This window comes from Penicillium subrubescens, assembly GCF_028828155.1.
Source record: "Penicillium subrubescens strain IBT 31985 chromosome Unknown utg000001l_segment0_segment0, whole genome shotgun sequence".
Taxonomy (NCBI): Eukaryota; Fungi; Ascomycota; class Eurotiomycetes; order Eurotiales; family Aspergillaceae; genus Penicillium; species Penicillium subrubescens.
In genome coordinates this window covers 888,331-909,158 of record NW_026643151.1, presented here as the reverse complement: position 1 = coordinate 909,158, position 20,828 = coordinate 888,331, and the positions used below count along the sequence as shown (strand labels likewise).

General features: G+C 49.3%; 8 protein-coding genes across 8 annotated transcripts; 4 read left to right on the top strand and 4 right to left on the bottom strand.

Annotated features, from left to right (window-relative positions):
* Window positions 1-246: 246 nt before the first annotated feature.
* N7473_000277 (aminoacyl-tRNA hydrolase) lies at window positions 247-1,045 on the top strand (the record flags this gene model as incomplete). The annotated part of the gene is made up of 2 exons (XM_057146217.1): window positions 247-547; window positions 597-1,045. The coding sequence occupies 2 exons, from the start codon at window positions 247-249 to the stop codon at window positions 1,043-1,045; spliced, it is 750 nt and encodes a 249-aa protein (XP_057014103.1).
* A 463-nt stretch (window positions 1,046-1,508) lies between these two features.
* On the bottom strand, window positions 1,509-2,700 carry N7473_000276 (amphiphysin-like protein RVS161; the record flags this gene model as incomplete). The annotated part of the gene is made up of 6 exons (XM_057146216.1): window positions 1,509-1,962; window positions 2,028-2,175; window positions 2,240-2,313; window positions 2,378-2,423; window positions 2,555-2,605; window positions 2,688-2,700. 6 exons carry the CDS (start codon window positions 2,698-2,700, stop codon window positions 1,509-1,511), a joined length of 786 nt encoding a protein of 261 aa, XP_057014102.1.
* Window positions 2,701-3,424: 724 nt separating this feature from the next.
* On the bottom strand, window positions 3,425-4,446 carry N7473_000275 (Stress protein DDR48; the record flags this gene model as incomplete). The annotated part of the gene is made up of 2 exons (XM_057146215.1): window positions 3,425-4,282; window positions 4,423-4,446. The coding sequence occupies 2 exons, from the start codon at window positions 4,444-4,446 to the stop codon at window positions 3,425-3,427; spliced, it is 882 nt and encodes a 293-aa protein (XP_057014101.1).
* Window positions 4,447-5,642: 1,196 nt separating this feature from the next.
* N7473_000274 (ATP-binding protein) lies at window positions 5,643-8,494 on the top strand (the record flags this gene model as incomplete). The annotated part of the gene is made up of 3 exons (XM_057146214.1): window positions 5,643-5,939; window positions 5,986-6,361; window positions 6,423-8,494. The coding sequence occupies 3 exons, from the start codon at window positions 5,643-5,645 to the stop codon at window positions 8,492-8,494; spliced, it is 2,745 nt and encodes a 914-aa protein (XP_057014100.1).
* A 218-nt stretch (window positions 8,495-8,712) lies between these two features.
* N7473_000273 (uncharacterized protein) lies at window positions 8,713-9,393 on the bottom strand (the record flags this gene model as incomplete). The annotated part of the gene is made up of 1 exon (XM_057146213.1): window positions 8,713-9,393. One exon carries the CDS (start codon window positions 9,391-9,393, stop codon window positions 8,713-8,715), a length of 681 nt encoding a protein of 226 aa, XP_057014099.1.
* Window positions 9,394-10,970: 1,577 nt separating this feature from the next.
* Window positions 10,971-11,824, top strand: N7473_000272 (uncharacterized protein; the record flags this gene model as incomplete). Its single annotated transcript, XM_057146212.1, is given in 3 exon segments — window positions 10,971-11,331; window positions 11,342-11,604; window positions 11,615-11,824. The coding sequence occupies 3 exon segments, from the start codon at window positions 10,971-10,973 to the stop codon at window positions 11,822-11,824; spliced, it is 834 nt and encodes a 277-aa protein (XP_057014098.1).
* A 636-nt stretch (window positions 11,825-12,460) lies between these two features.
* Window positions 12,461-12,948, top strand: N7473_000271 (GNAT family N-acetyltransferase; the record flags this gene model as incomplete). The annotated part of the gene is made up of 2 exons (XM_057146211.1): window positions 12,461-12,870; window positions 12,930-12,948. The coding sequence occupies 2 exons, from the start codon at window positions 12,461-12,463 to the stop codon at window positions 12,946-12,948; spliced, it is 429 nt and encodes a 142-aa protein (XP_057014097.1).
* A 1,640-nt stretch (window positions 12,949-14,588) lies between these two features.
* N7473_000270 (serine/threonine protein kinase SAT4) lies at window positions 14,589-17,800 on the bottom strand. Its single transcript, XM_057146210.1, has 2 exons — window positions 15,819-17,800; window positions 14,589-15,743 (listed from the first exon to the last, which is right to left on the bottom strand). Exons 1-2 carry the CDS (start codon window positions 17,271-17,273, stop codon window positions 15,612-15,614), a joined length of 1,587 nt encoding a protein of 528 aa, XP_057014096.1. The 5' UTR covers window positions 17,274-17,800; the 3' UTR covers window positions 14,589-15,611.
* Between the last annotated feature and the right edge of the window lie 3,028 nt (window positions 17,801-20,828).

Here is a 20,828-nt window from a genome sequence, read left to right as displayed (position 1 = left end):
TCGGGGCAGCCTGCGAAGAGATTGTCAATACTCTGTTACAGACTGCAGTACTTTCTTCCCACGCATTCAACGCTCCTACAGGACAGGACATACATACTGTTTCGACTTTCTCCATCTTCGACTCCCAGCAACTCGGAACCTCATCAACCCTCCCGCCCGTCCACACCGCGCCACACTCTCGGGTCCGACCTGGTCATTCCATTCCAATCCAATCAAATCCAGCGGCCACCGCTCAACCACTACTGCATGACAGCATCACAGCAGAACACCTCCCCTACGACCTCCCCTCCCAAACCCCCCTCACACCCCAACACCAACACCAACACCAACACCGCCAAACATGACCCTCCCCCCCGCCCACAACGCCTCCTCTTCATAGCCTCAATCGGCAACCCAGCACCATACCGCACAACCCGTCACAGCGCCGGCCACATCCTCCTCGACGCTGTAACCCCCCATCTCCGCACCCGCCTCGGCCCCTCCCTCTCCCCCGCTCTACACAACCTTCTACAGCCCCTCGCTCATGAACATCTCCGGCCCCAAAGTGGTCAAAAACATGACAAAATGGCTCTCATCCCGCGACGCGCTCGCGCTAGATCTCCCCAGTGGAGCTTTGCCCGTCGCCGCGAGTACCGGGTACCCGGCTACGCTGGTGATTCTGCATGATGAGCTTGAGGCGCCGCTGGGAAAGGTTAGGGTTAAACGGGGTGGGGCGGAGAGTGCGAGTTTGAGAGGGCATCGGGGGTTGATTAGTGTTTTGGAGACGTTGCGGGGGAAGGGGTTGTTTCATGGGATGGTTAAACAGGGATCGGGAGAGGGAAAGTGGCAAGCGCAGGGGAAGAAGCGTGGGAAGGATGATGGGTTGGCGAGGGAGTTGGATGTTTTGAGGGTTGGGGTGGGTATTGGGAGGCCTGTGGGCAGGGAGAAGGATGCTGTTGCGGATTATGTGTTGACGAAGATGGAGGGGAGGGAATTGGATGCTGTGAATAGGGCGGCGGGGAGTGTGGTGGATGTTTTGGAGGAGGAGATTTATCGGGTTGGCTGATGGTGAGATGGAGGTTTGTTGATCTTTCGGAGAAGCGCGGTTGTTGGGGAGGATGATTGTATTATATGACTTTATAGAGGGATGGACTTCGGATGCCCCATGTCGAGCGCGTGGATATGATACCCCGTCTGCAATTGAAAGCGTGCGCATTGCGTCACATTATTGAAACTCCATTTGGCATGAAACTTGAGGGGTTAAGAGACCCGGAGAAAGAAAAAGAGCCAAGATCAGGTAGAACCCGCCCCAGCTTCATGTACAAGTTGGATGTAAGGTGAGAAGCAGGAAGCGAATCAGAGGAAACAAGTATAAGATCACGTAGTCTTCGTCAAATCCAGCTAGAAGCATAGATTAATTAACCAGGCACAAAGATAGAACAGCCAAGCTTCAAATAAGACAAAAATAAGCACATAACCCCAATATGCGAAGTAGTGACTCCAAGAACTAAAACCGATTCAGTTCACCTTCAAACAGTACCCGCTATACTCAACTCCCGAATCTCCTGCAGAACCTCCTCAACCCGATTATCCAAATCACCCCGCGCATACTGATCCCTCGTGTCCGCATCAAGGTACTGCTGCACCTGCGCCATACGCGAGTACGCCTCCGCACAAAACCGCAGCTGGATCTTGACCAGGGCCTCGAAACTGGGGTCCAGGTACGGCACGCGCAGGTCGATGAGCTGGGGTAGTTCGGTGAAGAGTTGCTCGTTGAGTTGTTCGTAGGCTTGCTTGGCCATTTCGGCTTCGCGTTCGGTTCGGGGGAGCTTTGTGACGTCCTTGTCGGGCTTTTCGACGAGCTTCTTGACCTTGGCGCGCATGGCGTCGTAGTCGAGGAGTTTGTGGTTGCGCTTTTTGATGCATTCGTTCACGTCGGGGAAATAGGCGCAGAAGCGGGAGATGGGTTCGAGGACGGTGGTACTATGATGTTGTTTCATTTAGATTCTTGTTTGGTGGTGAAGGTTGCTGGTTGGGTTGGGTCTTACCGGTATGGCCCGTCAAGAGCTTTGATGGTCTCTGCGTCGAGGTCCTCCACAGCCTGCTTGTAGCTTCGGCTTACACCGTCGCGAGTACCGGCATCGCCGTAGAAAGCGTCAATGGTCTCGGCAATGCGCATCTGAGACGCGGTCATGGCTGCAATAGACATTTGTGAGTTGTTATTCTCGCTCGGCAGCTCGCCCTGTCTGAGACAACCCACCTCGCAATGAATCCAGATATCCCTTTGCCTCCTTCTGTAACCGATTCGCAGCAGCCTCCATCGTCCGGTACCGACTATAACCCTGTCAGCACCCATGTCGATCAACGACCTAGCAAGACATCTCCGGAAATGACATACCGCTCCTCAATCTCATAGTCTCGGTCATTTGTCCGCTCAACATGACCTATCCAGCACCAGCCATTAGCCGGCCATTCAATCTGTCCCAGTGCAAACCGATTGCTCTCGCGTAGTGGCCCCGATCCAGTCTACCGCAAGCCTCAAGCCTCGTTGCGGGGTAGCATTCCACAAACTCACCAGTCTTCATCATAACCTGCGTCGTCGCGCGGTTGACATTTTTCTTGAATCCTGCGGAGGAAACATCATCAGCAACCTCCCTCATTAAATTGCGGCATTCCGAGTCCGGACTGCGCTCCCGGTGACGACGTACCTGCCCACGACATGGTGGCAGCCTGCGATGTGCTCTTTGTGACGTGGGTTCTCGGGTTGAAATTCGGTCGATTGCGCAGGAAAGTGAGTCCGAGTCGCGAGTCGAGTTCACTGTCGTGGTAGGTGTAAAGCGACAGCAGTTGCAGAAGCAGAAGCAGGTGGTAGACAGTGGTGATCGTCGAGTTACCACTCACGTCAGTTCGGCCCCAACGTGCTAGTCTGCCTTACGCCGGGCTGTGGCGGTGCTGGCTGCTTAGTCAGGGATTGCCGGATGCGGTTACGTCATTAAGGCTGAGGGGGAAGGTCGTATTTTCTATTTTAAGATGGAGGTCGTTACCCTTTAGGCTTCAAGATTTGAGATTCTAGATATTGAATTAGATGCATATTAGATATATCTACCTATGGATATACAATCACACCACGCGATAGTTTGGTGGTTGTGATTAAAGTAAGGTTGAAAATAGTTCGGCGCTCCCGTCCAGGAAGAACACAGGTGCCTGGGACCAGATTGACATCATCAATAGAGGGGTAAATAATAAATCCAGAAACCTGTATCAATCAATTATGGCCGCTGTTTCTCAGGCTACGAAACTATCTTCATTACTATTGATCATTAATCCATCTTATAGTTCGAGTGTGCATCCACCAAGTCAATACAGTCAATTTGTATACTAGGGAAAACTAATTACAGCACCAGATACACAACGTAATCAATCACTTCCAGACTGTTCCAGCAGCTTAGTAGTCATCATCCGAGCGCTTCTGCTCACGTCGCTCCTGGCCACGCTCCTGCAGAGAGTCGCTGCCCAGCAGGTCCCCAGCCTTCTCCAGGACCTTGCCGAAAGTGCTGTCACCGCCGCTGCGGTTAGACGAGCCATAGGAATCGTTGTTGGAAGAGCCATAGGAGTCCTTGTTGCTAGAACCGTAAGAGTCGTTACCGCTGCGGTTGGAGGAACCGTAGGAGTCGCTCTTGTTGGACGAGCCGTAGGAGTCGTTGTTGGAAGATCCATACGAATCATTGTTGCTGGAGCCGTACGAGTCCTTCTTCGAGGAGCCGTAGGAGTCAGACTTGTCAGACGATCCATAGGAGTCGGTGTTACGTCCAGAGGAACCGTAGGAATCAGTGTTGCTGGATCCGTATGAGTCCTTCTTGGAGGAGCCATAGGAGTTGTCATCGTCGTTGTCATTGTTACGACCGGAAGAGCCGTAAGAAGAGGTGTTGCCGGTGCGGCCAGACGATCCGTAGGAGTCGTTGTTGGAAGAGCCATACGAGTCCTTGTTGGAGGAGCCGTAAGAGTCGCTCTTGTTGGAAGATCCATATGAATCGTTGTTGCTGGAACCGTACGAGTCCTTCTTGGAGGAGCCGTAGGAGTTATCGTTGTCGTTGTCACGACCGGACGAGCCGTAGGAAGAGGTGTTACCACCACGGCCAGACGATCCATAGGAATCGTTGTTGCTGGAGCCGTACGAGTCATTGTTGTTGGATGATCCATATGAGTCGTTGCCGCTACGGTTGGAGGAGCCGTAGGAGTTGTCATTGTCATCGTTACGACCAGAAGAACCGTAGGAGTCGCTACCTCCAGAGCCGTAAGAGCGCTAAAGATTGAGTGTTAGCGATGATAAACGGTATGAGAAAAGACGGGTAGGACTGGGTATAGGAGGGGTGTAGAAGGGCCAATGGCGATTTGGCATGTCCCTCCAGTACGGATAGATAAACAAAGATCACATCAACTTACGTCGTTATCGTTGTTGTAAGACATGTTTGCTAGAAATTGAAATCAAGTTCAAATATGATAAAAAAGAAAAACAAGAAGAACAAGAGCTCGGAAGCCCCGGGGGGAGCTATTTAACATGTTTATGCCACGGGGTCCTCGGGGAGGGGAGTTAGGACATGCTAATGACGTGCTAGGTTCTTTCAAGAACCTTTGGTCCCCATTTAGAACCCCAATTAGGTATCCTGGTGGGGAGCTGAGGTGTGGAGTTATTATCCTAACCCATCTGATCTCGATCTGACCTGTTCTAGCGAAAGAGGGGGAAATGAGGGGCAAAGGATAAGCGCTAGTTACGCTATCCGTCCCTCTTATGGTGCCAAGTTTTCCAGCTATTGAATTTGAGGAGTTAACTAGGGATTTTCTAGTCCTAAAAGATCATAAATAAGCACACTAAATATTTCTATTGCCACCCTTGGGATTGATCTCGGATGTAATTTGGGTTGTCTATATAGGAGGAGGGGGAAATGGGTGTCTCAAGGGAACGCGATGCTCATGAAAGCTTATTCTACAACTAACACGATTCAGGTCCGGATCGGCTGGGAATCCATGTTTTCACTGTATTCACATGGAGAACCAGATTGAGGTTTTTGTTGGTAGCTATGCATTCCATGATTCATTGTGGCGTCCGCGACCAATGCGCGAAATAGGTCCAGCCACGTTGGCGTGATGGACTGCACTACTCGTTTTTTGGTGGAACAGGGGGGCATACGGAGTAAATATCGATGGTAGGTAAACATACTTCCAAGTTTGCCACCAACAGAGATTACGATCTCTTAACAGGGGTTCCAGGAGTAGATGCCGTGGTGTGATAGCATGGGCCCTCAATTGGCACGAGCATATCGCTATTTTAAGCCCATATTGTCCATTACCCCGCTATATACTCAATCCTGTCTGCTTGAAGTCCTGCTACTATTCTCGCCCCTCCATGCGTGATAGTCTCGCCATCTCTCGGCTGTTTTGCCCATATATGCATCTCCATGCAGAGACAATCATGCAATCATGCGAGAGTAATGATCGGCATAGGTAGATATGTACTGTACAATCAGGTTGTACATCAGCTGAAGTCACATGAGCTCGGCTGCTGCTCAGCCACTCTACTCACTCACCCCACGGTGGAAACCACATCCACCACAATGTAACTTTGGTCCCTGGATTGAGATTCGAAATGCCGAGCAGATCCGAAAATGAGCGCCCAGACCCACAATGTTGATGCAGACCTCTGGAAACATGCCGTTTCCGAGTATACCAGCAAGCTTTCGCCGGCGCAGCGACAGGCCATTATGGCTCCTGCCACGGTCGACGAGTGTCTACAGATTCTCATCACTAACAGTAACCGCAAAAGGACTTTTACTCGTATCCTAGAAGCATTCCGCCCGATAATTGACACTCTGAAGCGATTCGAAGGGTCCATCGATGTCTTGACGCAGATTAGCACGGGAATAGCTTCCCCTATTTGGGGTCCGCTTCGAGCGGCGATGACAGTGAGTAGCTTTGATATTCTATTAAGCATGCTGCCACACCTATCAGACCTGTTCGATAACCGCAAGTTTCATGCATCAGATGGCGAGTGAGCATTTTTCAAGCATAGAGCGTCTCATGTTCGTCGTCGACAAGATTGCTCGCTGCATCCAGCGATATCAAGACTTTGAAAAGATGTTTCAGTCACACCAAGGCGTGCGTCAAGCGATTGGTGCTTTGTGGTTGGAGCTGGTCAGACTTTGCACAAAGGTGATGGAATATCACTCGAGCCGGTTTCGCTATCTTCTTGGCTCGTTCGATCGGGTCTTTGGTGATATCTTGACATCCATCGATGCGCGCTGCGCTGAAGCGGATCACGCGGCGGCGGCGGCACATATGAAGGAAGCCAAGGAGATCCGTGAACGGTTCCTTCAGGAGGCGCATGGTATATTATTGGCAAATTGAAACTCATATGTCGATATTGACTGACATTGTGATCATCGCAGAACAAGACATACATCGACTACGGGCATGGCTAGCACCTGCATCAGTGGATGAAGATCTGGAACGATATCGGGCTGAGTACCTACCTGGCTCACTCGATTGGGTCATACAGAACCCTCAATTCACCGCGTGGGAGCAAAGTACATCGAGTGACTCTCTATTGATATTCGGACCGCCAGGAAGCGGAAAGAGCACCCTGGCCGCACACCTCGTCCATCATCTTCGTGACGCACATCCTGACTCTACAGTCTTGTATTTCTTTTGCGACTACAATGACTCTTCAAAGAACACATCTTTGAGTGTCAGGTCTACGCTGCTGGCTCAACTGCTTCGTTCCAATCATGCTGTGGCTAATCAGCTTTCTGACATCTATCGCCGCAGCGATGGCCTGAAAGCAAACTCAATTATTGACGATTCGGATGCGCTACGAGAAATCATCAATGACTGTGAGAGCCTTCGGGAAAGAATCTTCATTATCGTGGACGCTGAAGACGAGTGTGGAAAAGGGTTTTTGGCTTCGTCTATCGAGCCGTGGGTGTCAGACCCTCCTGTGAAGTGGCTATTTACCTCCCGGTCTGACTACAGCATAACCAACAAAGTCAGCGTGGATCTTACGCTTAGTACCCCCTTCATTCGTGAATACACAGAGCGGCGTGTTCACAAAATCCCACACTTGGCCGACTCAGACTTAGGTACGTCTGTGGTTAGTCGGGTCACTGAGGGTGCTGAAGGCTTGTGGTTGTATGCCCGACTCATGATGGATGAGATTGCGAATGCCCCAAGTCGGGAACTTGTGGATCAGTATTTACAAAGCCTACCTCGTGACTTGGCCGGAGTCTATACTCGAATAATGCAAACTCGTGAAATGCAGATGACTGAGGACGAGCGCCAGTTTGCGGGCCATCTCTTCTTGTGGCTCGACATCAGCAATGTTTTGCCAGGATTCTTGTCATGCGAATACGACCGCCTCCCATATTGCATACTTGAACTTGTTTTTCGCTATGTGAATAAGGGAAATCCAGTTTTCGACGCTGTGGCATTGGCGCGAAAGCTTGGAGCACCTTTGATCCAGGTTCACAAACAAGGGTCTACCTACGAGTTGGATTTTCTGCACCGCTCGGCATATCAATATCTCGCAGAAAGCCATTGGCTGCCGCTTGAAGAGCTCCCACTGATCCTTCATCCTCAAAAGAGGAAAAGTCTTCACCGGGGGATTTTGGCAATGTGGTATTTTACCGATTGCTCTGATTCATTGGAAGACCTGCAAACACTTCGTGAGGAGACCTTCTATTCACGCTGGCATCTCACCTCAGAACGTCATTTTGAGATGCACTATGGACTTTTAAAAGCGTTCAAGTACCCCTTGAGCAGGCTCATATCTACAGACGAGTCAGAGCCCACCTTCAAGCAGATATTGCCAATGATCCGACAACTTGGGGAATTTTTGGAGTCAGAGAAATGCCTTCTATGGGTTGAGAGTGCGACATTAATCAATTATTCGGGAGATTTTCCCGAGCTTTTGAGAAATGTACAATCAATGATACAAGAAGATACAGGTCACGAGTGTTACAACTTCGAATGTTGTGGCGTGGAAATTCAAAAGTTTCGACAACAATGTCGTATTTTCTTCCACAATTGGGCTTATGTGATCCTCCAGACCACTGACTGGGGCAACAGACTCAATAAAATGCCTCTAACTAGACATCATCATGTGGAAGCTGAAAAAAATGATGAGGTTTTCAGTATCTCATTGACCTTTGAGAAGCCTCAGGGCTTTGATGAGAACAAAATTGCAACGGCGATGCTCCGAATTGGTGAGGCTTCAAGCGCAACATTCCAAAATGCCCTTTCAACAATGCCGTCGGACAGGCCAAGACATCTAATGGGCCTGGGTGTCTGCCACATGTGCGGCCTCGTGGCCTCAAGAACTACATTGATGCACCAGAAGAGGCATGCCTATAGTTGTGCAGCAGCCGGGAGCAATCAGCTGAAGGCTACAATTCATAGGAGAGCCAAACCGCGTGAACCCAGCGATCTTCGTAACGATAAATCCGGTAGCTCTCATAAGGATTGAGATTTGACCGGAATACTTTGGTAATGATCACAGATAACATACATGATTTTTTGGGGAACAGTGCGAGGTTAATGACATTATCTTGATATATATGCCTCCAGCCGATAGTGCATGAGACCAGAGCAAATCTTTGCCCTCCAAATGACGCTATAGGAATTTCAAATCACTCATGACCAAAGGACCAAAGACATATTTGAATCTGGTGCACGATCTGCCAATTAAGAGTCAGCCAGACTATCAAACAAACCTTTGGAAATATCTTCTACTCCCCGGGGAGGACCCTTTGCTGCAATCTTAGCCTTAGCAATATCAATACCAAGTGATTCAAACACATTCTCAAGATTAGAATGTTGCTGAAGGGCACGGCCAACATCAACAAGGTGGATCTTGTGCCGCCGCGCCTTAATCTCAATAACGTATCGCTGTGCCAACCATCGAAGATCAACAGAATCAACAAAGTTTGACCGAGATCCTGCCGCACGGAGGGCCGCCTTGAACAGATAAAATGGTTCGTGGAAACTTACCATACCATTGCCCATAGTATGACCTTTCACTTCGTGAGTCTCAAATCGGAATAGAGCGTTGGGGAATCGGGAACCTGGGTACACTGAGCAGTGGATGTGGATTAGTACGGGATCACTGCGGTCTGGTCTGTCTGACCATGAGAGGCCGATGTAGTCGTCGCGGTGTTGGGAGATAACGGCGAGTCCAGCTTCTGGATCGATTGCGTTGTTGATTTGCTGTTTAGACGCAATTGCAATGCAATCGATATCGTTGGTTTGTCGGTTGCCGCCGAAATGGGTGATTGGGTAGCCGCCAATCACGGCATATCTGATGTGGTTGTTATCTAGAGATAGGTGCAGGAGGATGGCTGCGTCGTTAAGGCGGCCGGTTAGCATGGTGGAGAAGATGAGTTAGACTGTTGTAGATAGATTTTGTTCACTTGAAATATCCAGCTGGGGATTTTGGAGAGTTGATTTCTGAATCAATGACTGGAAACTTCATGGTTTTTATACTTGATCAGCCCTTGCTGATCAACACGTCCTGACAATGGCTTTGTGATTCTTTCAACTTGGAGGTTTCAAGCTTTTCTTCAAAGGCTATAATTTGGTCTGACTTTTGTTTCTCGAAATACTCACCTAACCTCTCCCTCCATCGCCTTGACATGAGAGACTCGACCTCGCCCTTTAACCCTGTTTTCGTTGAGCGACTTCACATATGACCGTGTATAGCTTATGAAGCATTCTTGGCCTAGAGTCCTCTCGAATTGTCGGTATATTCGCCATCTTCTTCTTCTTCTTCTTCTTCTTCTTCTTCTTCTTCTCCTCCTCCTCCTCCTTTCGAAACTTCTTCCTTTCAGTCCCGCCTCACCGACCACTGCGCCTTTCTTTCACGCGGTCGCCACTCGATCCACTATCTAGCTCGTCCTCGCCGTTGGAACAAAGCAGCGGTCCACGAGCAGACATCGCGCGATTCTGCTTCAATACTACGGTGCTCTTCTCCCCAGCGAGCGACTATACGAGCTTTCTTAGTATTCCTCTACTGGCACGTCTCACTCATATCTGATCCCACCCGCCTTCTTCTCGTGTAAAGTACTAGCATACCCTAGATGATGGATACTCTTCTCCGCCTGGTCCGTTGTCATTCAGCATTCCCAACTGCAATAATAATGCACCGCAGCAGTGGGAAGCCTTGGTTGATTGGTTGATTGGTTGATTAGCTGACGGCATGCCTAATTTAGTTACAACCTCCGACCACATCAGCCCCGTCAAAGTACCATCTACGGCTCTAAGCATTCAAGACTCCTCCTCCCAACCTCTCCTCTGTCTCCCATCTCTTAATATGTTCCCGGTACAATTTTCAAAGGAACCTTTACATCCACCGCGCCTTTCGGTTGGTGCGTTAACTTTCTCCTGCAACAACCTGGGCTAACCTGCTTTGAAATAGATTGTTGTGAACCACGACTGCCTTCAGCCTAATGAACAACAAGCTTTCGATGCACTAGAACAGAGCCGGGACTACTGGTATTGCCTTGCATCTCTGGCGCGTGCCCTTGGGCATCATGGCTTACCTCCGGAGTATACAAACCCTTGCTATATTCTTCACAGGCTGCCTAAATTCCGAGGTCGACCCAAAGAAACGCGTGCGCGCCCTTATGGGGTTTCGCCACACCTTGCCCTTTGCCTACAAGCGACTTTTACTTGGAAGCTGGTAGCAAATTCAGGCTGTGATAGACTCGAGAAAGAAAGGTCAAATCCGGCCCTGCTACAGATTGGCATCAGTTTTGCGATTCCTTACAACTTCGAAAGGGGAGTTTTGAATTTTTGGATTGGCACAAAGGAAGAAAAAGCAGCCGGTCCTAACTTTTTGGGGATCATCCCTATTGGCTGGTGTTATATGCTCTCGGCACGGCTCGTTGAAATATATGGAGAGGGTGCTTTTATGCAATACACGAAGTCTGAGCCCGAATGCAATAATGAGAACCAACTACAGCCTTCAGAAACTCACGTCATCGATGTTGGAGAAGTGGATGAGGAAGTTGTTCGGTGGTGGTCTGCGATACTCAATAACGGATGGGAAGGCATTCTGGGTTAAAAATCCAATCGCAAATTCCTCGCCCCGTGAACAATTTCTCGCACATATCAAACATCGTTTGCCATTAAACAAAGAGGATATTCTTCTGCCTTCATCAACACACCTTTATCTTCAGAAAGGGCTTATAAAGCCCTTACGGAGTTTGCATGTTTACATAGATTGGGCAGTCAATTCCCAAGCTCAGCTGGTGGTAAGAAGTCAACCGCTCCTATCGATGTTATACCGTCGACGTGGGAGAGTTTGTATGACCAGCTCCTTACTACATTACTCTGAGTTGCAGTCCGGAGGTGATAATATCAGCTCTTTGTGGGTCATTCTGGAAACCTGATGTTCCTTGCAATCTCGTAAGCTCATGGTTACATCCAGTCCTGAATGAGGTCTTGGGTATCGCATCTTTTACAATGGGCCACGATCAGGGAATTCTTGCTTTGGTAGGTGCAATTCGCCGTCTAGGTTTGAGTGCACTTTGGATCGGAGCAGTTGCAAGTGGGCTAGGACCAGTGGTTCTTAAAAATGTTGGCGGAGGCAGGCTGCCTCTCGATCCACTTGCACATCCATGAACTGGCTATCCGCAAAGTTTCATGGAAATTGCAGGTTCGGGTCCATATACTTGTAAAAATTCTGAATCTATCTCAAGGGCAGACGTGTGGCGCTTACTACATCTCCCTTCGGTTGAAGAAGATGACCTTTGCTATAAATACGGGCCCTCGACACCTTGGGCTCCCTGTGGGGTAACTGTTACGAAAAATTGTGCTCTTCGTGTTGTTTCACACTTGAAATGCCCTCGACATGAATACCAATACCACCATTGGAATTGGGAGCTATCGGATGGGACGGTTGTTCAGGATCATGGGCTCTCACGACCACCGTTACTGTTATCAAACCTTCCATAGGAAGGATTCCCTATTCCTGATGTCGAAGATCTGCGCTTTTAAAAAGAAGGATCCGGATCAAATAGCCTCTAGAGAAGCCTCAGTAGATATATTTCGCTGGATCTCTATCAACGGCGAAGAGCTTCCCCCTGAAAAGACCTATCAAGACGATTGGCTTCGGGAAACTTGGGAAGAAAGTGACAGAAGTGGGCGAGGCTGATGATCACGATACTCAAAAAGTGCTTGGCGAAAGTGAGCTTCAAATTAAATCATGGCTCAACAAAATTGGATAACAAGATACTTGATTGGTCTTCTACGAGACTAAAAAGTAATCTTCCAGAATTTTTCTAGTCAACTGTGACTACGATGTGATAACAAAAGCTGTATGACTCACCCGCTTGCTATCATCGCCTTCAACACACATCATATCAGCAACAACATTCTATCTACATCTCATCCAACCAAGCCATCAACCAAAGCCTAGGCCAACGTCATCATTATGCTCATAAAACTTGACGACCTCTCCAACCCCGCAACCCACTCCCTCCTGGCCTACCACATCACAGACCTCCAAAGCAAAACCCCCTCCGAGTCCTGCTACGTCCTCGACCTAACAGCTCTGCAACACCCATCCATATCCGTCTACTCAGCCTGGGAAGGCGATGAATTGCTAGGGTGCGGCGCACTCAAAGAGCTCTCGCCAACCACCGGCGAAATCAAATCCATGAGGACGGCTACGGCACATCTTCGCCGCGGTGTGGGGCGGGCTATCGTTCAACATATTATTAGCGAGGCAAAAGGAAGGGGATATGTTTCTTTGCAACTGGAGACGGGGACTAGTGAGGGGTTTAGGAGGGCGAGGGAGTTTTATGGGGGGCTTGGGTTTGTGGGGTGTGAGGTTTTTGGGGGGTATGTTGCTAGTGAGGAGAATTGTTTTATGAGGTTGAATTTAGTTTGATAAGGGCCAGGGAGGTCGATTTGGTTTGACTGGGAGATTGTGTATAGAAGACATGAGGATATAGAGGTAGAATGGATGAGCTATCAAAAATATCGAGCTACAACCAGGTATACCTACCCACGTACATAACGAACCTTAGCCTATTCGCCGGTGGCTCCTCAAGTGAATACTACACTACACATGACATAAATACATTGGCCGCCAGAACCTTACTCAGGCAGCGATCCTATTCTGTCTATCCATCTGACAAACTGGTCCATGCCGATAGTTAGTTATTTAATTCAATTACTCAATGTCATAGTAATATACAATCCTTACTTACCAGGTATCCGTAAAACAACTGGACAAACATCCGTCTCACATCTCGCTTCCTCTATGTATTACCGGCCCCATCTCTCCTTCGTACTATTCTACATGTACCACGCCACAATCCAGCCCCTAGGGCTGAGCGTTAAGGCTGAAGGATTCAACGTTCAAAGTTCAAGGTTCAGGCTTCAGCCTAGCGGTGGAGGCGGGGGGTGGAGAATGCAAACATACAACAGCAGCGGGCTTAGGCTTGGCATCCGTCCAGCCCCTACAGTCTCCTATTCAAGACGTTACTTACTGTATCCACTGTAACCGATTGCCCAAAAGCAGCCATGTGTATTTCTAATCTGTGGGGTTATTGGGTAATGTAAGCTTAGCATGTGGCTGTTCTCCAAATTCTGCATTCTGCAGTGTCCGCGGACGCCGAGACTAGAAATGTAGGTGCCTAGTGAGGTAGGTTGACGGGAGTGGGAGTGGTGATGCGCCAAGAGTGTTAGTTTATGGGGCGGTGCTGGATTTTGGATTTGATTTTGATTCTGATTCTGTGTTTTGGTCTTACAGGGTATTGAGTGTTTGGTTGTGTATGTAAAGAATTGGATTGTATACTGACTGGGTTGGGTGCCTGGTCTGTCTGGTGGGTTCGAGGAGTAAGATTGAGTGAGGGTTTGGATGGTGATAGTTTGCGGTTAGGGAAGGTGTACGTTACTGTAGTGTTAGTATTGATGGGAGCATGGGTGATGTGGCTAGTGCTAGTGCTAGGCTGGATAGTGCATGAGAATGCGTTCATACAGGATTGCAGGGCTTATCTGGTAAGTTCGTCGATCAGTATGGTGAACTGACTATCCTCTACCATATACTTCCAGCTGATTTGAGTCCTCGTTTGCGAAGCATTGTCTACTAGACACATCGATTCTGATCATCTATGGGATTGTGATCCCCTCTACGAAGCCGCAGTACATACAAACGACAGCCACAAAGCCCGAGTGTATGAGGGAAGTACATCTGAACCCCTCGGCCCAACGCCGATCCCCAACTCAAACCTATGCGTTGGCTAGTGCTATCCACTGTGGATTGTGGATCTGGTGCCACAACCTAGCTTGATGTCATATAGCATTACAGCCACGGTCTCCGGATAGCGGATACAATTCCAATGTAGAGTATCGTTTCTGTGGCGTCGGCGGTTTGGTGTATCCGGGGATCCGGTGCCGGAACCAGATGGAGGTAGAGTCGGAGGAAGAGTCAAAGGCCTCGGGAGGCTACATTACTATACTTCCGTGTAGATCGAAGTGATTGGCGTTAGCTACCTAAGGATACAACTAAACTTGTGTGGTTGTCTGGATGGTGGTGATGTGATCAATTCGATGTTGAATTCAATCTTGATATTGAGCCTATGTATAAACAAAAGCTCATTGATGATATAGTATAGTATATCCATGTGTCGCCACATCTCAATGCAAACGAGTGAAAATGTGCAGTGTCAACTCGGCCGGACCAGTATGTAGTGTAGGTAGGTCCTTTCCAGGAGCGTAGCGTAGCCTGCGGAACCAGAGCTGGACTGAGAAGTGGATGTAGGTGTTGCGTTGTGTTGTGTTTGCCAGCATATCCCTTCTCATAGAGCTCAAGCTCCAACATCATAACCGGACAGGGCAGCTCCAATCAAATCAAACATTCATCATAACGGTACAAACACCCAAAAACCCATATACCACCAAAGTCAACGCCTGACAAACCCCAGTCAAACATGCTGCCACCGCAATAAGACACGAAAAGTGAAGAAAACCCACCATGAAAATGAAATGAGGAGTATGAGAGATATAGAAAAAAGAAAAAGTCATGAGTCTTCGTTGCATTAGCGTAGAAATCCATGGCAAATCCCGCAACCGACAAGAAAAGAGGTAAAAAAAGAGAAGCTAATCGATGAACACGAAGTAAAACATACGCCGAAACATGACCAAGAAAAGTGGACATTGGTAAAGAACGGGAACAAGAATGAGGGAGAAAGAGGAGATGAAGATGAGGGAGAGGGAGGTGGGAAGTATGAAGATAAGAAAGACTCAAGATCAAAGGGCCTCCTTGGTCTATCAGGAGTATCGGGTTGTAAGGGAATTCAAAAGTTCCTCCTTCTGTGACACTGAGAACTATCCATGAAGAAAGACATATCCAAATCGTCCTTCTTTTAACCAACGAAATACAAAATTCAAGGAAGGGTGTGAAGAATAGTACTGGTTGGAGTGGAAATCGGAAACCTTTCTCAATTAGGTTGTGTCCTCCATTCCGTCGTCTTTTACTTTCTCGTTACTCGTAATCCCTGGATGGGATTGACATGACAATGCTGTTTTTCTTGCCATTTTGCGTCAACCCAGCCGGAAGATGTGCGGCCGGTCTGTTAGAATCCTTCCTCACCAGCCTTGCACAGTTTGATCTGTCGGACCCATTCAGACTTGAGGACCTGGGAGGCATTGATGCGCCGAGAGGGGTTGGGATCAAGAATAGAGTAGATCACGTTTCGACAACGAGCCTGTGAGGTACACGTGGGGTTAGTTATACGCGCTGCATTGCATAAATGACCTGCAGCTGCAGTAGTCGCGCTTACCCGATGCAGCGTCTCAATTGGCGCATATCCATCTTCATGTTTCCGGCCCTCCAAATAACGCTGGTAGAACTCGTCTTCGTCCTTGCGCGCAACGCGCCACAGATGCCGACCAGTTCGCATGGCCATGTAAATTACACCAGTGGCCCAGAGATCCACAGCGCGCGGGTCGAACTCCTTCTCGATGTACTCCTCGGGCGCGATGTAAGGTGCAGAGCCGCACAAACCGGCGGTCATGTGCGCTTCCTTTTCCCAGGCCATTCGGAAGCATTCGCCGTTGCCGAAATCGGTAATCTTCAAGGCGCCGTGAGTGGTGAGCAGTAGGTTCTCAGGCTTCAAGTCGCGGTGGGCGACGCCCATTTCGTGCATGTACTCGACGCCGCGCATCAATTGTTTAAAGAAGCAGTCTGCTTCGGCGACTTCGAGTTTGCCAGCTGCCAGGACGAGGGTGTAGAGATCGCCACCGGCGCAGTACTCCATGACTTCGCAGTAATCTCCCTTGGCGTCTTGCAACAGGTCGAGGGTGTGAATGACGTTCGGGTGGCGAAGTGATGAGGAGATACAGAATTCGGAGGTCAGGCGCTTTTGATACCTCTTGGCGGTTTCTTGAGGGCGGCGGCGGAACTCCTTGACAGCGTAGAGCTGCTCGCACTTGGAGTCGGTCGGATCCACCTTGTGAGAGATGCGGACGATACCGAAGGCACCACGACCGACAATCTCCTGGCATTTTCCGTATTTGTCCACGAGGGACGCGGTCGCGTTGGGTCCACCCTTCTTATCAGCGGCCAGCTTATCGCGCTCGTTTTTGAACTGGTCGATCCAGGTCGACATCAGCGAGAGCTGCTGCTCATCAGCCTGGTCGTCGCCCTTTTTCCTTCCGCCGCCCAGCATGTCTCTGAGGAGGTCGGTAAGCTTCTCCTGTCGTCGGGCGCTTCGAAGGTTATGAACGTGGGTGCCGGTGCCTTCGGGAAGAACCTCGAAGCGCTTGTGTGGTGGGGCGCAATCTTTCCCGTCCTTGGAGTTGGCGGGCTTCTTCTTTTGGTTGTCCACGGGCTCGTTTTTGAGTGATGGCTGTCGGGAGGGAGTGCGAGAGGAGGGTCTTGAGTTTGCGCGGGAGGATGTCTTGGAGTTGGGCTTTTCTTTGCCATTCAGTGGCTGAACGCTCTCCATGCTGCTGTCGGAGAGATCGCGGTGGGCAACGTCGTGGTCCCGAGTCGGGGTCTGTTTCCCTGAACTCGAGAACATGCGAGAAAGGCGAGAGGCCATGTTGCCTTTAGTGGTAGGTTTCGCGGCCGGTGAGGCCGGCGGAGGGAGCATGTCCCCGTTCGGCGCGGACAGGTTCATGCCCGCCAGGGCTCGTGTTACCGAATGGTCTCCATCCCGAGGGTCGTGTGAATATTGAGAAGCTGCGGCTGAGGAGACTGCGGACGGAACAGGTGAGGGAGAAAGCGGAGTCATGTGCGGTGGATCTTTTGGGGGGAGGAGGAAGGAGGGAGAAGTGATAGAGAGAGACCGGAGAAGGAAGAGGAGAGTGGATTAAAAGAGTCACACGTCAACCCCGGTAGGAGGAGAAAGAGAAGAGACGAGCGTAGCTCGCACGAAGCTCAAAGCTGCGGGATAGCAACCGATGCGCTCGTGAAATCTCGCTGTTTCTTGGAAGAAGGATGAGGAGAGGTTGAGGTCGGCGGCGGAAAAAAAGTGGTGTGGGTTGCCTGTGGTGGCCTGAGGCAACGAGGTGTGTACAAGTGACGACAGCGACTTCGCAGGTGGTGGCCGAAGTGCGAGCGGAAGGAGTAAAAGTCCAAAGGGAAAATTGGCACGCTTAAGTACGGTCAAGGGCTTCGAAGAAAAAGAGATAATAATGTATATATCCAGAGCAATAAATTCGAGATCATACGCCCCGAGGGGTATGTCTGATAGAATATATAATGCACGAGTTGCCAAAAAGAAAAGAAGAAAGAAAGAAGAGAGGAAGGAAAAGTGGCAGATGGGAGGGATAAAAATTGGCGATACTACGGGAGGAGTAGGGGAGGGTTGAAATACCACGGGGAAACGCGAGTTGTATGGAGGACCAAGGAGTAATTTACGGGGAGGGCAGCAGTCCCGAGGAAGTGATGGAATTTTCTGGTGGGATTATTAAGGCTGAGGAAAGCAGAAAAAAGGAATACGGGGGGTAGAGAGTACATTTGAAGTATACAAAGTAGTGAGTCTGATCGAGTACTGGGTACAAAGTAACCTTGCCAGATAGAAGGGTGGTACAGTAACTACAGTCCGGTTTAGCCAAACGGTCCGAGAGAAATGTGGGACACTACAGAGTGTCCGGTATCGTGTATAGCCATGGTAATAAATTACTTACCACACCGTCTTTACGCTGAAGGTACCGGATCGATTCCACACTGCCACTTCCTCCTACAGGAGGCAATTCGGGACGACCTGAGATTATTAATTGTCAGCTTCCTCTAGGTGACTAGCTTTTCGGCTTTTCAGCTTACTAGACTTCTGACAGGCCTGCTCATGACAAAATGAGATTTCATAGTGGTTAATTGCCACGGTCGTTCCAGGGGATTCTGTGAGGCAACACCTGGACAGCCACGGTTGTATAACAGACTCGATAGGGTATGTGCTGATCATGCAATGATGATGAGAAAATGAAATTGGATGATAATAATTACAGCATAATTATAATTATAATAATAACAATTATATGTAAAAATAATATCATTCCAATTCCCTTTTACTATTACTAACTAACTACAGTATTCATCTTCCAAATATTAAATCCTCCTAACTACTGTAGTAACTACTACCATCACTCCCTCTATTCGTTCTCCGTCCTCCGCCCTCCGTAGCCACTCCACTCCGCACTCTAGCCGTGTGGTAACATTCCTCATTTCCTCGTTACCGAGTGGCGCATGCTCTCCTGCCCTAGTGGTGCGGGCACAATGGAATTCCATCCAACAACTCCGGAACATCGAAAAAAAGAGGAGTCAAGAGGGGGGCCCCGTAACCCAGGCACGCTACAAGATACTGGAGAACGGGTCAAAGAAAAAAAGTGTAAAACCAGTTACCAACACACGAACGACGAGTCGTCGACATCCGGCTGCCCCGTTTGGTACAAGTAGTTGCGTGCCTGGAACGGAGTAGACTTAGTCCTATGGAGACTCTTTTTTCTCTGAGGTGAGTGATTTAATCTTCCCGTAGTCAGCATCCGTCATCGAGGAATTACTTAGAGGAAGATTTTCATAGTGAGATAATTGCGTGTACAAAGCTATAGTACTGTGTTCGGTACTTAACTACTACAGTAAATACTCCTAGTATCGTGTGCTTCAAGCTGCTCCATTTCTTACTCTTATCGGAAACTGGGGACTGTTCCTTTTCCGTGGCCGCAGCTTAGAAAGATTAAGCACTACGCAGACCCCCATTCCGAAATTACAGGACGATCCCCTGATGACGTTCCCCCCGTTTCGGTTGGCCTGATAAACTGCCAGAAGTTCTGACCCCCGTAAAGGCATCCTGGTCCTGGTTCTCTGGTTCGTTCCTGTTCCTGTCCCAACTCCCTCTTACTGCCACCATCCTATCCCAGTGACGTCGCCAACCCCAAAATGATTGGAGGCATTAATTATGCCAGATGACAGAATCGAATCACCCCCTTTGCCCGCCTCTAACCTACAGTAGGCACAATACAGAAAAATATTATACTTCCGCCACGCTTGGCTTGTCCGCCGAGCGCATGGTCCCGATGCGAGTGAGGCTGTGCACGTCTTCTGCATTGTCGAGCGGTCCCGTTGTGATTCGATCGCGGCCCCGCACCAGCAGGATGAGCCGATGCGCTGGGTGCGTCGTGTGGCGCTAGCATGGCCACTTGTCCTTCGACTCAGGGACCTTTTTGAGGGGTGATGTAGATGATGATGAACGAGGGGTTGGTTGATCGATTATGATGACAATCATGATAATCATGGGCTTGGTGGAGCCATCGACATCACTGTCCACCTGCGAGAGGCGTGTAGATCAGGCGTGAACGTTTGTGAGATAACTATGATAGGATGTCAATGTGCTCGTCCACTGATTCAACTTGGAGTGTGTTAATTGTATCATCGAAAGACGGTTCCGTAATGAGCCCTCGGCTTGCACCGCGGAGCTGCCTCACTACTTACTTGGTCGTTAAAACAGTGGATAGAGACAACGTAGTGCCGATTTATCATGCAATTACGCACTATATTTCGGCACTAGATTTCAAAGTAGATATCTATCCATCCAACCAACGCAGGGCTAATCAGATCCAAACATGTACGAAACAGAGCACTAACCTACAAAGCAACTAGAAACGGTTCTCTCTCCCAGTAGCACTCCTCTACTACCCACATTACTACATCCATACTAAACTACCCGCCATAAAAAAGCCAACCCCACCCCGGAAAACAAATCACGCCGCAAAAGAGACGGTGAAGCTTATGCAAACAAACCCTCGACCACCGGCCGCGCATACCTGCCAAACAAGTCCAACAACCCTGATAGGTTCTCCTATATCGCTCAACCAATTACACAACTCCAATACATACAAGTAAATCCGCCAACTCAACCAGCCAACCCATTTCTCATTCGACGTTGGACAAAACGCATCTTGGCGTCACTGGAAAGTAAAACATCTTAAAAAAGAAAGGAGTACCAAATCAAAAGGCTATCTATGTATGGTGATGCTAGTGAACATGAACCTGATGGACAAGGTCAAGGCCAAAGTCATAGCCATAGTCACGGCCATAGCCATGGCCCCTCCATCCTCACCTTCTCCGCGCCAGCTGAGAGGTGCTTGCTTCCCCAACTACGCACTACGCAATCGCGGATCGGGAAACCCGCTAATGACTGGTCAGCATAATCATTTATCAGCCCATTCATCCGCACCCGCCCTCGAGATGCCGTCATCTGTCCGGGATGACGCTAGATGGGCTGAGTTTCGCGCTCACGCTCTTACACGCTAACTAGGCATGACCTCGTATATCATGATACCTGCTGGAT